Below are 15,647 nucleotides of genomic sequence, written 5' to 3'. Positions count from 1 at the left end.
AGCTCTAGAGTCCAATAACAAATCCTTGCTCTATCAATTACCAGTTATGGGACCTCTATGAACTTCAGGCTCTTCATCTGAAAATGGGGATAAGACCTACTTCACAGGGCTGATGTGAAGGTTAACTAAAATAACACATGAAAAGTATTTAACAAAATGCCTGGGGACTTTCCCTGGTGGTCCAGTGGTAAAGAATCTGCCTTCCGATGCAGGGGACGCAGGTTCGATCCCTGGTCGGGGAACTAAGATCCCACATGCCTCGGGGCAACTAAGCCTGTGTGCCACAACTACTGAGCCCGTGCTCCTCAAGTAGAGAGCCCACGTGCTCTGGAGCCCGCACCACAACTAGAGAGAGAAGAAACCCGCACGCCACAACTAAAGAGAAGCCCGCACGCTGCAATGAAAAATCCTTCATGCCGCAACTAAGACCCGATGCAGCCATAAATAAATGAATGAATGAATGAATGAATGTATATAAAAAACAAATGTCTGTCATGCAGTAGATACTCTCAATATTAGGGGACAGCCCATTTCACAGGTTCTTCCTCTGTTCTTAGGATATCCATTGCTGGCTTGGGGTTGTATTTGCCTCTGGGGGCAATTTCCCTTCACTGAGACACTGAATATGCTGAAGGAAAAAGAATTCTGGATTATGAGGCTCAGTCCTTAGCTTTACCCGTGAAGAGTCATGAGTCCTTGAGCAAATTCCCTTATCTATAAGATGAAAAGTAGCCCAGCTTCTCTGACAGTAGTACTGGATCAAATGGACAAAGCATGTGACAGACTGGCAGTGGTTAATGGACTTTACATATGCTTGGCATCATCACCCTCTGACAGAAAAGTGTTCGGATTAGGACTCTCTACAGAACTAGGTTCAGGCACACCACTCCAGGACCACAAATTGGCCCACAAAGTCTGGAAAAGAATCTAGGCCCTCTACCACCACGGCCATGGCAATGGTCAACTAGCGAGGCACCACAGTCCCACCTAGTGGCCATAACACCCCTCTTCTCCCTCTCCACCAGGTGTTAAGAAAGGCTACCACACCAGAGGTTCAGAACTCTTTGTTGACCTACTTCAACTGCTGATCAGTCAGAGTTGGAGAGAAACCAAATATACCCCTCTCTGTTTTTTAATATTAACAAATACAAGCAACAGAGAGGGCCAACTGCTCTCTGCTGTTCCCTGAGGGGAAACCAGAGCACAAAGCTGTTCCTCTGGCCTTCCTCTAACTGCAGGGCCTGCCTAGCTCCTCCTTAGGCAGAGCTGTTATCCAGCCCAACTTCCCTCATCTCAACTCCCCAGTCAGGATGGGAGGCACATGGCTGCTGGCGGTGGGAAGAATACTGTAGTTCCAGCCTCTGCTCCTTTAAGTCTCAGCTCAGATGGTGGTCACTCATCCTTCTGCAACTAGCCTCTCACTCGCCCTGGCCCAGAAACCAGGAGGGCAATCAACCACACCCACAGGAGCAGGTAGGGCGACTTCAGTCATCTTCAGATGACTCCTCTTCTGCCTCTTTTAGCCACTGGATGAACCTCTGCAGCTGTAAGGAAGCAGAGCGGAGAGCTACTGAGGGAGGGGCACATAACCCTCCTTTTCTCCTTAGCAGATAAACAGCTCTAACAACCAGAGTCCCAGGGACCAACCACCTGGAGTCTAAGGCCAGGAGCCAGGGAACCAGGCAACCACTGCAGTGACAGGAAGGCAGCCTGACTTACCTGCTGGTTCTTGCGCAACTGCCGGCCCTTGTCAGTTGTATCCCTTTGGCTGAACCAGCTCAGGATTGTTTCCTCAGCCAGGATCTCCAGCTGGTAGAAAGCCATCAGTACCTGCAGAAGGGCAGAAGGCCAGCAGAGGAGATGAGATCTCAGGGGCCTTGCAGGGTTCAGTGAGACATAATGGATAACAGAGGAAGAGGAGGCAAAATCTAGTGCCTCTCTACCAGGCCCTCAGCCTCCTTCTACACACGGAGCAGCCTCCTCCAAAACAGGTAAGAATGAGCTGTTCACTCTGATACTGGGACAGGTCTGACTTCTGGAACTATTGCTGGGTAGTGCTTTGCACATTCCCAGGGCAACCTCCAAATGGATGCCTTACTAGTTTGGCTCCAAGGTGTGCTATCCCAGCAATAAGCACAACACTAGGGGTGGATGAAGCTGTTAACCAAACTCCATACGGATTCATGTCAGTCTATTTTGTGTCTCCATGGAGGTCACCAAGGCCTGTTTCAAAGTAAATGCAGGACTGTGGGGCTTGACGTGGTATTCACCTTGGCCATGGAAGTACTAAGAGCTTCATGCTCCAGGAAGAAGTCCTCAATGGCTGCCAATGCTTCCAAATGATCAGCTGCACGCTTTATGTAGTTCCTAAAAACAGGGCTCCAGGTCTTGAGCAACTGTGGAAGAAAGGAGAAGTTGCAATATATTCCTGAGCATGCACCTACACCTGGACAGCAAAGAAAATCAATATTGATAACATGGGTCTTTCAAGACAAAACGGGGAGTTCCCTGGTAGTCTAGTGGTTAGATTTTGGCACTTTTGCTGCCATGGGCCAGGTTCAATCCCTGGCTGGGGAACTGAGATCCTGCAAGTTACATGGAAAGGTCAAAAATTAAAAAATTTTTTTTAAAAAAAGAAAAAAAGACAAGAGGGAGATGATACAGGTCCTGTGGAATTATGTCAGAGAGACTTGGGAGTGCTGGCAGTCAGGACTGGGGAAAAAGAAATTTCCTAGGGAAGGTGAAGGGGGTCAGATGCTGCAGGCTCCCACAGAATACCTGTTTCCAGCCTAAAGGTTCACCTCATTCTGGGTCAAATCATTTTCAGTCAGACAGTATGACAGTCCAGGTCTATTCTGGGTATAGCTTTGGGGTCTAGTACCGTCTGAATACTGGAATCTCAAAGGCCACTCAGTATTGAACCTAACTTGACTCCCCTGGACCAGCCAAACCTGCCCTAGAACCTAATCTGTGTCCAGAGGCAAGGAGAAAGGAACCACAAGTAACATGTATCTCACAAGACCTTCTACTCCTGATTTCCTTTAAAGTGAAGCCCAGTAAGGATGTATACCTGTCTCCACCCAACCCCTTGTACCCAGCCCCAATCTTTGCTTACGGGAATCAGCAGGGCACAGTAGCGGTTTGGGTCGAGTGGGGAATCCGTGTGTTGCAGGGGGAACTCCAGGACCACATAGCTCAGCACCTGCATCACCTCCTTCAGGCTTATGTTGTAGGCATACCTGTGGGGAGACTGGGGTGACACCAGGGCCTTCACTGACCCTTTTCAGCATACTGTAGGACTATGACTTTGGCAGGACACTGGGGGAGAGAAAGTCAGATGGAACAACATGGAAAGAGAGGGTTTTGGAAGGAGGAAGTCTATGCTGAGGCAAAAACATAATGTTCTCCTTGCTCCAAATGCTACCGGCCTTGTCCAGTTGGGATGTCGCGGGAACAGGTTCCTATTTGGGGAAGAAGTAGGAGAGAACCTACACCTGCGTGGGATTACCCCGAGGAGACGAGAATAAGGAAGAGCTGCTCTTACTTGAGAGAGTTGATCTCTAGGACTAGATTGTCACAAGAAACGTTCTCCTCCTTGCCCCGCTGTAGCGTTCCCAGGACTTCATTCTGGAACACTAAAATCAAAGCAAGAATAAGTTCATGGGCCAATATCACTCCAGGATGCTTTACGTCATCCAGTTCTGACTTTATGCCCAACCAAACTGGAGGTTTTCCTCTTTTGTCCCAGACACTGCTCCCCTGGCCACTTACCTTTGATGTCATCCATCTGTGGGGAGCCTGCCCGGCTATCTAGCTCTTCAGAATCCATACTTCGCTCACTTTCAGTTTCGCTTTCTTCTTCCATGTTGATTTTGAGCCCTGAGAATCCATGAAGGGTGAGAAAAGAGAAAAATATTGAAAGAGCCATTGACAGAGAGCAATATATCTGCTCTGTCTGCAAAAATAATGAACAAGTAGTCTGATTCTGAAGTGTTCAATCTCCCTCAAAATAATCTGATTTAGAAGGTGGGTGGCAGGAATAAGGCTTAGCTCACCCCACAGATTCTGCCGTAGTTCCTCCTCTTCCTCCATGTTCATGTCTGCTGTTTTCCAGAGGTAGCCCTGGCCTGCAACTCCGACTTCTGCTGGATTGTAACCTGGAAAAGGCACGGATCTTTAGCAAAGGCCCAGTAGAAGCACCAACCCCTTAGGGGGAAACACTGGTTTTTCTATGGTGCAGAGAGACACACAGATAGATGCCCCACACCTGCTGAGCCTCACACCTTTCAGCTTCACTTTCTCCTTTTCTTGGTCAGCCCCAGAATCATCACTGAACTGACCATCATCCTCATCATCCTCTGCATCTGGAGGGTGCAAAGAGATCACCGAGCCCTCAGGCAGCGTGATATCTGGGCCTACCACCACCTGGAGGAGAAAAAAGGAGTGGGTGGCACAGACTGATTAGTGTGTTGGGGAAAAGTACATTCTGAAAAATCAGAGTGACTTTTTTTTGGCAAGCCAAGTAGAAGGCAAATGAAACCACTGGATTGGGACTCTCAATTCAGGCTGGACTGGGTGGACATTAAGGCCCCTTTCTAGCTCAGCATAACCACCACTCAACTTGGGGCCTATGTGCAGTGTGGAACAGGTCTTACCTGGGAAGTGAGGACACAGCGTGGCTTCAGGATAACTTTTTCCTTGACCTCAGCATTGTCACAGAGCACAGACTGACGGATCTGTGCTCCAGCAGCCACTCGGACGCCCTGCCATAGGAAGGCCTCGTCCAGCACCACATTATCACCTGGCTCAGGACAGGAAGGATTCCTGGTCACCCAGGGCCCCAGTTCCAGACCAGGGCCGTTGGTGGAGAATGGGGCTGACTGACATCAGCACAGCTCCCACCCAGCTCTACTACTCCATCCCCATTCACCAGGAATACCCTCTCCCTCTCTAAGCTTGGGCCAGAGACACCTGACTACCCTCCACCAGGTTTACAACAATTACAGACTATATACTGGACTTAAAAATCTGAGAACCCTTAAGATTTCTGAGGACCCCTTGAGCTCAAGAACCTTATTAGAATTAAATCCATGCCTAAAAGTAGAACCAAATTATTCCACCTCTTCTTGTACATTTTAGAATTAGAAACTTATTGTTCTTCTTTAAAAGGGGTGGTTCCATTAGAAGCATCACTTTCTTATAACCAAAGCAAGTTACTAAGAGTAGAAAGAACACTGGACTTAAAATCAGAGCACTCAGATTCAAGTCCCAGCACTACCTCTTATTAGCTATGACCTTGGGTGAGACAACCTTACAGCTTTTTCGTTTATCTATAAACTTATCTGTAAAGAATACCTACCTCACAAGGTTTTTTTTTTTTGCTGTACGCGGGCCTCTCACTGCTGTGGCCTCTCCCGCCGCGGAGCACAGGCTCCGGACACACAGGCTCCGCGGCCATGGCTCGCGGGCCCAGCCGCTCCGCGGCATGTGGGATCTTCCGGGATCGGGGCACGAACCCGTGTCCCCTGCATCGGCAGGCGGACTCTCAACCACTGCGCCACCAGGGAAGCCCCTCACAAGGTTTTTAATAATGTATGCAGAAGCCCTTTGTAAACTGCAATGCACTAAACAGATGTTATTATTGTATGTTAATTATCCAGTTGGTCCTGAATGTGAATATAGGGTACCCTGGAATGTGAAGAGTCACCCAATAACAGGCTCACAGGCCACAAGTTAAAGCATCACTGTTTTTACATCCCTATTTCTTCCTTTATTAAGGCAGCCACTCTAGCTCCTTATTCTCTGGGACTATCCCTCTGTATCCTTTTCTGGAAACGTAGGGTTCCCCCAAGTTCCTGCTCCTAGGGTGGCCAGCTTGACCTCCCCACCTGTACTCACCAATGTGACAGCCGGGGCCAACGACACTGTTGGTGATGGAGCAGTTGCTGCCAATGACAGCGCCGGAGCCCAGGAGCACGTTTTCCTCCAGTATGCTGCCATGACCCAGGCTGACCTCAGGCCCTCGGTAGATGTTGTGTCGGGAGTGAGTGCAGCTTTGGGTTGTGCTGTCAGTGAAGTTCGCCTCTGGGGTGAGAGGGTAGACCCATCGGCGGATGACATCAGCGCAGATAGCAGCATACATGTGTAGGTTGGAGACCCGGGCACCATATTCCTTAGTTGTCACATGCATGTGGATCTGGTTTCCTAAGATCTGAATGAGGAGAAAAAAAGAGAGGTCACCCAAGCAAGCGAGAGAGAAAGAACATCCCAGGTATAATTCTATTCTAACTTTCTGAAGTTTCCTACTGCCTCTCACTGGCACAGCCAAGCGGCCTGAGACTGTTCTCTGTATACTGCTTCCCTCTCCTCTCCAGCTCTTTTCCTTTCTCCTAAGGTTTAACAAAACATAAAAGGGGACCAAAACTCCCCCAAACCTGCCCAAGGGAAAACAAACTTTCACATTATGTGTAACGGTGGATGTTCATGTTTTTAGCAATTAATCTGTTGATCTTGAGATGTTTTTAGCACGTCACTGGTGGTCAGATGGTACTGGGGATCTGCCAAAAACCACAAATGAATCTTTTGCTTTTGTGTGTCAGTAGGGTCTATTGTGCCCTAAAAATGGGCAGAATAAAAAAGCAAATGGAGAGAGAAAAAAAAAGGGGGACCAAATTTATCAGCATTGAGATAAAATCACAGCCTTCTTCTAAAGAGGCATTGGGAGACTTTTCTTACCTCCTCATTTACTAACAGGCCTCGCACAAAGTCATCTCGAGTTTGGTAGTCGAAGTTGTCTGTAAAGAGTTGAGCCACCTGTGTGGGGAAGTCAGAGGGGGCCAAAGTTAAGCACTATTCTCTGGAAGCAAACACAAGCCCCCCAGAGACCTATCAGACACTATGACAGCAGGATATGGGCCAGAATCCCAAAAAAGTCTGCCAGTGAGATACTGGGGTCAAGATGATAGCACCTATTTGCTGTAGATAAGAGAAAGAAGGAGAAGAAATATACCCTGGCCTTTTAAGGGGGTGATAATACACCCTCAGAGTTCTACTCTTCAGATGTGCAGCCTTGGCCCTGAGGAGCTCACCTGAGGAGAGCAGATGCTGATATGACAATCAAGTAAATCATAGCGAATCTCCACTCCATCTCCACTGCCCTGGAACAAGCTCTATGGGGAGAAGTTACAAGGACTTTGTTATTATTATTTTTAATAAATTTATTTTCTTTTTGGCTGCGTTGGGTCTTCATTGCTGCGTGCGGGCTTTCTCTTGTGGCAAGCAGGGGCTACTCTTTGTCGCGGTGCGCAGGCTTCTCATTGTGGTGGCTCCTCTTGTTGTGGAGCACAGGGTCTAGGCGTGCGGGCTTCAGTAGCTGCAGCGCGTGGGCTCAGTAGTTGTGGCTCACGGGCTCTAGAGCACAGGCTCAGTAGTTGTGGCTCATGGGTTCTAGAGTGCAGGCTCAGTAGTTGAGGCGCACGGGCTTAGTTGCTTCGTGACATGTGGGATCTTCCTGGACCAAGGCTCAAACCCGTGTCCCCTGTATTGGCAGGTGGATTCTTAACCACTGCGCCACCAGGGAAGCCCCTACAAGGACTTTAACTCATCTCTCCTGCTGAAGCCTGTCACTTTCCCACCTCAAGGACCCCAGATACCCACACACCAGAGGAAAAGAAAAACGTCGGAGGCCTTGGGTCTTCTGGAAATGGAGCACCCGGTTTGTGGCACTATCCACAGCCACTACTACATTGTCCTCATGGCAACGAGTTGGGTGGCTGGGGGATGACTCCTTGAAGATCATTGTCATGACAGATACATTTTTTTCCAGCTTCCGCCTTAACCTGTAAAGGATAGGAGGGAGACGAGTTGCAAAAAAGCAGTCTTAGGGCTCTGCTGGTCCCAAACCTCATCTCTACCATTTTCCCATCCTGACCTGTGTTCTTCCAGGGCTCTGGTAATATTGATGTTTGATATGACATCCCCATACACCAGAAGGAAGTCAGAGCGCACCAAGGCCTTAGCATCAACATCACGGAGAATATCCCCCAGTGATCTATATAGCTCTGATGTAATTATTCGAACCACGTTGAAGGATGTAGGGCGGCACCACTTGGATTTCCTAAAGGAAGGGAGGTGAGGGGGATGAGTAAACCAAGCATAAAGATCATGCAGAGCTTCCCTATTTTTTCTCCCCATTCAACATTCACACTCCTTTGCTATGGCTTTTTTGGGGTTCCTGTCAGCGTCCTTGACTTCAAAGAGGTTTATGAACTATAATTAATGGTTTCAGCATAGTCTGTCACTAGTCTTGTTTTACGGGTTAGAGAAACATGGCTATTTCCTCTCCATACCCTGACCCCTGTCCCTAAACATGGATTTGAACTAAAAATCCCGCTGAGACTTAGGTTATACAAAGTATCCTGGGAACACACATTTCATGCCACTTTTCTCCTTCTAAAGCTCATACCAAATTTAGGAGCTGTTTGATGGAGACCATGCTAACATCCTAGTCTTTATTTCCTAAGCTTCCATAAGTCCTGAGATTCACTCTTTTTCAAAAACACTTCGCTAAACATTTGTTAAGTGTTTACTATGTGCGTGGTACTAAGCTAGGCACCAGGAATACAAAGATGAGGAAGAGCTCAATATTTAGAAGCTCAGTGGAAAAACAAAGATATTACTCTTGTAACTTGCATATTGGAGCCACTAAATAAAAAGCAAAACCCATTGGGTCCAAACTTTGTAAGTGAGACTCAGAAAAAATCCAAATGCTATTCTTTAATCTTTGTCACAGCTTCAGCTGCTCACCTCTTAAGTGAAGAGAATGCCCTTAGACCTTATGATGGGATCCAAACAGACACATTTTTCTCCCTCATAATCTCCTCTTATTTAGTTATACCCATCCTAAGGAAACTGGGAAAAAATGGTGAAACATTGAAAGAAAAGCTGCAGAGCCTTACAATAAATGTTCCTTGATTTGGGGAGCCTTCCAGCAACAAAAGACAAAGGTTTCCTGTACACCTGTGGCGGTCAGAAATTCCAGAGTGTAGTCAATTAGCGCCACATTGGCCAGGGGCAAGAGGACCTGAGGGTAGGAGATGAAAAAAAGTCATGAGGGTCCTCTGAGTATCATTCTTTCCCCCATTTCAACCACAATTTTCACTCCTCTATCAGTATTTTCAAACACTAGTTTTACTTTATCTTTCCTATTTAAAACTAATCAGGCTGCTGCCTTTGATGTTCATGGCATACTCTAAATATCAGAGTCTAATGGGTTGCAATCTGGATATAGTAGGAATGGAATCTACTTGCTTAGCATCAGACACAGAGCTGGTATAGAACAGCAGACTACCCCTGACAAAGGATAATATAGAAATCAATTACATCTCCAGAAGCTTAAGTGCCACTAATGCTTTTTTTCCCATAAAATTTCCTTCCTTGACCCCTTTCTAAGAGTCAGGGACTAGCCATCCCAATCAACTATACAAAATAAACAGCCATTAGACTATTTAGAGGGAGTGGGGAGTCAAAGAGGTTTTTCCTGAACTGAATGCAAGTCCTTTTCTTTGAACTGGGGACTGCTGAATGACCCAGCAATCCCTAGGCTAGCTCAGTCCAGTTCCCCAGTGTCTAGACAATACTGGGGATGCGGGCAACCAGCCACTGAACCCGTTCTGTTCTCCTTTTGACAGATAGTACTAGCTGTCACTAAAACCTGAAAAGAAAAAAAGCACAAAACAGCTGTTACTATGCAATCAGACCAGCCTGCTCTTTTTTTAGGCACGTGACCTCCCTTTTGGAGGCAAAAGGAGGTGACAGTCCCTTTCACCTAAGGATTTCTCTTTCCTCTACATAAGAGCGGCGCAGCCTCCTCTTGAGACACTGAATCCCCGTGTGAAGGCTTCTCACAAGCAGTGCTTCTTCATTAGCCTCTGCAGGCCTCCCAAACCTGAGGTGGAGAGTGCCCAAATCTGCCAGCCACTCACTTGGTCAGGCAGTCTTCAGGGCTTTAGACGGTCTCTCCGCCTTCCTCCTAACCAGATAAACCCGATTTCTGGGAAAGACAGTGGACACAAGTCCTTCCAGAGCGCGCCTCACTAGGCAGCCGAAAAGATAACTTGCTCTAGCGCCGCCACCTCCGGGCCCTCTGGCAGCTTTCGCGCGCGGCGCTCACCCGAGGCTGGTCCTTGGAGATGGGGAAGAAGCGGCGGTTGAAGCTGTCGGCCACCAGAACTGCTTGTAGGGGCGGCGGCGGTTCCTCCTCCGCCCCTCTGGCTGCCTCACCGCCGCCGCCGCCGCTGCCACCGCCTGCCAGCCCGCTGCCGCTGCGCTTGTTGGGCCGACCGGCCACCACACCAGGCGGCGCCACCACGGTGGCCGCCATCTTCTTCTCTCACAGTCACCACTTCCGCTCGGAAACTGCCACGGCACGCAGTAGGGGACAAAAAGATCCAGCACTCGAAATGCGAAGCGCTAGCGAAGGGAGGGCGGGAGGAGCTGAGGAGAGAGGAGTGCGCAAGCGTCTCCCCTAGCCCTGCCAGAAGGCCGAGCAGCAAGGAGCACGGCGTGGGACCCTGCGGCGCTGGTGGCCGCATGTTGAGGCGTCCGGGGTTGGGGGCCTGTGGACTGCAGACTCCATCTTCAAGTATCAACGGCCGTCATTTGTTCGTGAGCAAGCTGAGATTCTTGGGGGATAATGAGACTCGTGGTCTCTGCGAAGCGGCCAGATCCTTTCTGGATGTGTAATCTTCTCCGCCCCGAGCATGTTAAAAATTGTGGTCCTCCGTTTTCATTCTCATCACCTAATGTGACCCGGCACCCTGAGGAGCTCAGAACCGAGTCAGACATTCCTTTCCCTCAGGGCACTCAGTCTACATAAATACAGAACGTGGAATAGAAGGGAGAGTAGTAATTCTGTTAAGCGCTGATCGTGGCGGGGAATGATACAAGCATTATCGCAGTTCGTCACACATCTCTGAGAGAACATTTTATTCATTCGTTCAACAAACATTTTTATTTTTTTTTGTTTTTTATTTGCGGTACGCGGGCCTCTCACTGTTGTGGCCTCTCGCATTGCGGAGCACAGGCCCCGGACGCACAGGCTCAGCGGCCATGGCTCACGGGCCTAGCCGCTCCACGGCATGTGGGATCTTCCCGGACCGGGGCACGAAACCGTGTCCCCCGCATTGGCAGGCGGACTCTCAACCACTGAGCCACCAGGGAAGACCTCTTTTTAAAAAAATTTATTTTATTTATGTATTTTTGGTTGCTGTGGGTCTTTGTTACTGCGTGCCGGCTTTCTGTAGTTGTGGAGAGCGGGGGCTTCTTTTGTTGTGGAGCACGGGCTCTAGGCACACGGGCTCCAGTAGTTGTGGCACGTGGGCTCAGTAGTTGTGGCTGGTGGGCCCTAGAGCGCAGGCTCAGTAGTTGTGGCGCACAGGCCCAGCTGTTCCGCAGCATGTGGGATCTTCCCGGGCCAGGGCTCAAACCTGTGTCCCCTGCATTGGCAGGTGGATTCTTAACGACTGTGCCACCAGGGAAGCCCCAACAAACATTTCTTCAAGTCTCATTGGGGTGAAGTTCACCAAGCTAGTAAGTGGAAGAACTGGTGTTGGAACCCGATCCATGTGACGTCATGGCTCCACCATCTTTCTGCCATGTGTGGATAAAAATTTATTATTTTATGATGTCTTCATTTATTCATTCATTCAGCCTATCAGCATTTATTGAAACTCTACTCTGTGCCTTAATCAGATTGGAAATAAAGGTGGAACCACGAACACTCTAAAGCTGAGTAGGCCTGGAGGATGTAAGCCGCAAGGTCCGAGTCTTGAGAGGCGCGGCACCAGATGGGGAAAGAGGCAGTGGGCTGCAGCGAGTAAGCCAGGCCTGCGGAAGTGCGGGACCTTGGGAACGTTGTGGAAGCGAGGTGAGGCAGCTTGGGTGTCCTTTGGTGGACAAGGAACTTGCCAGCAAGGCACCGTGCTCTTCCAGCATGAGAACTGTCGGAGTTCCACCATCGATTCCTCAAAGTTTCTGCAAGCGTCGTTACCACCCATGGCCGCGTTGCATGTCTGGATTCAGAGTTCCAAGGGCTGAGGTTTGTTTCTGTCTGGCGGCTCTGGCGGCTCTGGCTTGGCCCGCGTTACTCAGGCACCCTCCTCGTGGGTCCGAGGAGTCTGTCATTTCTTCCCTTTACTAGTTAATAAGAGCGTTGAGCGAAAACTGTTTCTTCAGAATTTTGGAAAATTTAGCCTGGAGAAGGAAAGGCAGAAGGCAACTCAGTAAAAGTTTTCAATTAAAATGAGTGTACATTGTAGTAGAAGGTGTTCCACTGTCCTACAAATTCACAGGAAGAACGAGACAAGATGGGTGAGTAAACAAACAGGACTAGTAATTTGTGCGAGCACACACACACGAGGGGGTTGCGTGTGGGTGTGTTGAGGGTATGGGAAATAGGTCCAATTGTAGAAAATTTTAAATGACTCCTGACACCTCTGAAAATGTGAGTGGTAAATCCAGGCCTTGTAATTCTGTAGACAGGTAGCTGGATGGATAAGGTTTTAATGGATGGGTCTTAAGGAGACTTTCTCGACCTGTTGTTGTTTTTTTTATTTTTTGCTTCAAAACTTAACAACAACAAAACAAAAATGGGCAAAGGACTTGAATGGACATTTCTTGAAAGAAGGTATACAAATGGCCAACAAGCACATGAAAAGTGCTTAACATGACTAATCATTAGGTAAGTGCAAATCAAGACTACAATGAAATATCACCTCATGCTCATTAGGATGACTGTTATCAAAACAAACAAACCAAACCCAAAACCAAAAACCAGAAAGTAAGAGGCATTAGTGAGGATGTGGAGAAATTGGAATCCTTGTGCACCGTTGGTGGGAATGTAAAATGGTACAGGCACTGTGGGAAACGGTATGGTGGTTCTTCAAAAAATGAAACACAGAATTACTATGTGATCCAGCAATTCTACATCTGGATATATACCCCCAAAAAGTGAAAGCGGGGACTCAAACAGATATTTATACATCCATGCTCATAGCAACATTATTCATGATAGTTAAAACATGGAAGCAACCCAAGTGTATCAATAGGTAAGCAAAATGTGGTACCCTAGCATATAATCCCCAGAGCTGGGTTCCATTCCAGCCTCTAGTCATTTACTAGCTGTTTATTCTTGGGCAGGTTACACAATCGCTCTATGCCTGGACTTCCTCATGTTTGAAATGGGATAATAACAGTACTTACCTCATAAGGTTGAAAAGCCCTTAGAACACTGTTGACACATTGTCAGTACAACTTAAGTATTAGCTAATATTATGATGATGCATTTTTGTCTGCAACTTGATTTTTATTTAATATATGGTGGAATGTAGACAAACCTAGCTATTTTCAGTGATTCCATAACATTCTGTAGTATGCATATACCATTATTTATCCAACCGTTTCTCAACTGGTAAGCATTCAGATTTTTTTGCAGTTTTTGCTATTACAAATAATGCTGCAACTAGCATCTTCCTATTGATATCTTTATACATTTGCATTTATTTCTTAGAATTTGTTCTTAAAGGAGAGTGACTGGTTCAAATTGAATTCAATTCCCATGGCAGGGGATATGCTGTTGAACTCACTGGGAAACCTGCTGAGACTTAATTGCTCATGGTGTTATATTACTTAATGGCTATCCATGGAAAATGTGCCATTTTGCCCTGACACTGGCAGTGTATGAGAGTGCTTGTTCCCCTACAGCTTCACAAACAGAGTGTGTTGTCAACAGTTTCGACTTTCTGTCAGTCTATAGGGGAACGAAGTGTAGTTTTAATTTGTATTTCCCTTTTTTTAAAAAAAATTAATTTTATTTTATTTTGATTCTTTTCTCTCCCTTGTTTTTTTTTTTTTGCAGTACGCGGGCCTCTCACTGTCGTGGCCTCTCCCGTTGCGGAGCACAGGCTCCGGACGCACAGGCTCAGCGTCCATGGCTCGCGGCCCCAGCCGCTCCGCGGCATGTGGGATTCTCCCGGACCGGGACACGAACCCATGTCCCCTGCATCAGCAGGTGGACCCTCAACCACTGCGCCACCAGGGGAGCCCCTTTTCTCTCTTTTTTAAAAAAAAGATTAATTAATTAATTTTTGGCTGTACTGGGACTTTGTTGTTGCACTCGGGCTTTCTCTAGTTGCAGAGAGCAGCGGCTGCTCTTTGTTGCAGTGCGCGGGCTTCTCATTGCGGTGGCTTTTCTTGTTGCGGACCACGGGCTCCAGGCATGCGGGCTTCAGTGGTTGTGGTTCACGGGCTCTAGAGCATAGGCTCAGTAGTTGTGGCGCGTGGGCTTAGTTGCTCCATGGCATGTGGGACCTTCCCGGACCAGGACTCGAACCCATGTCTCCTGCATTGGCAGGTGGATTCTTAACCACTGTGCTACCAGGGAAGACCTGTATTTCTCTTAGTTTGAGTGAGGTTGAACATGTTTTCATATGTTAAAAGACCATTTGGGGGCTTCCCTGGTGGCGCAGTGGTTGAGAGTCCGCCTGCCGATGCAGGGGACACGGGTTCGTGCCCCGATCCCGGAAGATCCCACATGCCGCAGAGCGGCTGGGCCCGCGAGCCATGGCCGCGGAGCCTGTGTGTCCGGAGCCTGTGCTCCGCAACGGGAGAGGCCACAGCAGTGAGAGGCCCGCGTACAGCAAAAAAAAAAAAAGACCATTTGGTCAACCGTCAGTTCTGGTTCTTTTTGTAAATTAATATATTGCCATTAAGGTTTCAAAATGAGTCTTGAATATCACCCAGTCTAGAATGTAAGCTCTGTGAAAATTGGAACTTTCTGTCTGCTATAGTCACTACTGTATCCCAGGTCTAGAAGAGTACCTGGCACATGGCACATGCTCAATAAATATTTGCTGAATGAATGACTGGTTGTTGCCAGTCAGTAAGTGAGAATCTCATCAACTTTAGACAAATAAGTAGAACAAATTTCAGGCTCCTCCAAGCTGAGGCTTATGTTTTTTTGTTTTTTTTTGCGGTACGCGGGCCACTCAATGTTGTGGCCTCTCCCGTTGCGGAGCACAGGCTCTGGATGCACAGGCTCAGTGGCCATGGCTCACGGGCCCAGCCGCTCCGCAGCATGTGGGATCTTCCTGGACCGGGGCACGAACCCATGTCCCCTGCATCGGCAGGCGGACTCTCAACCACTGCGCCACCAGGGAAGCCCTGTTTTGTTTTTTTAATTGTGGTAAAGTACACATAATATAAAATTTACCATCTTAACCATTTTTAGGTGTACAGTTCAGTGCTATCAAGTACATTCACATTGTTGTGCTACCATCACCACCATCCATCCACAGAACTCTTTTCATGTTGCAAAACTGAAGCTCTGTATCCATCAAACAATAATTTCCCATCCTCTTCTCCCTTCAACCCTGGCAACTACCATCCTACTATGTGTCTACATGATTTTGACTACTCTAAGTACCTCATATAAGTAGAATCAAACAATACTTGTTCTTTTGTGACTAGTTTACTTCACTTAGCATGAAAGAATGCTAAGTGAAATAATGCTTAGCATGAACTGTCCTCAAGTTTCATCCATGTTGTAGCATACATCAGAATTTCCTTCCTTTTAAAGGCTGAGTCATATT

General features: G+C 47.8%; 1 protein-coding gene across 1 annotated transcript; it reads right to left on the bottom strand.

The window, feature by feature from the left end:
• Nucleotides 1-457: 457 nt before the first annotated feature.
• EIF2B5 (eukaryotic translation initiation factor 2B subunit epsilon) lies at nucleotides 458-10,396 on the bottom strand. Its single transcript, XM_060099217.1, has 16 exons — nucleotides 10,172-10,396; nucleotides 8,958-9,082; nucleotides 7,931-8,116; nucleotides 7,661-7,838; nucleotides 7,089-7,169; nucleotides 6,736-6,813; nucleotides 5,899-6,211; nucleotides 4,656-4,801; nucleotides 4,284-4,425; nucleotides 4,056-4,157; nucleotides 3,772-3,879; nucleotides 3,545-3,635; nucleotides 3,116-3,239; nucleotides 2,271-2,396; nucleotides 1,720-1,830; nucleotides 458-1,544 (listed from the first exon to the last, which is right to left on the bottom strand). Exons 1-16 carry the CDS (start codon nucleotides 10,379-10,381, stop codon nucleotides 1,485-1,487), a joined length of 2,181 nt encoding a protein of 726 aa, XP_059955200.1. The 5' UTR covers nucleotides 10,382-10,396; the 3' UTR covers nucleotides 458-1,484.
• Between the last annotated feature and the right edge of the window lie 5,251 nt (nucleotides 10,397-15,647).

Source organism: Mesoplodon densirostris, chromosome 5 (genome assembly GCF_025265405.1).
Source record: "Mesoplodon densirostris isolate mMesDen1 chromosome 5, mMesDen1 primary haplotype, whole genome shotgun sequence".
Lineage (NCBI taxonomy): Eukaryota > Metazoa > Chordata > Mammalia > Artiodactyla > Ziphiidae > Mesoplodon > Mesoplodon densirostris.
Note: the sequence above shows the minus strand (reverse complement) of the source record. Positions and strands in the feature narration are given on the sequence as shown.

Bases quoted from the DNA above. Each gene is read 5' to 3' on its own strand.
- EIF2B5 (XM_060099217.1), bottom strand. From the start codon at position 10,381: ATGGCGGCCACCGTGGTGGCGCCGCCTGGTGTGGTGGCCGGTCGGCCC. The intron at 3,880-4,055 runs GTGAGCTAAGCC...ATGGATTCTCAG, and splicing joins ACTACGGCAGAATCTGTGGG to GGCTCAAAATCAACATGGAA. The intron at 3,240-3,544 runs GTAAGAGCAGCT...GTCTCCCCACAG, and splicing joins CTAGAGATCAACTCTCTCAA to GTATGCCTACAACATAAGCC.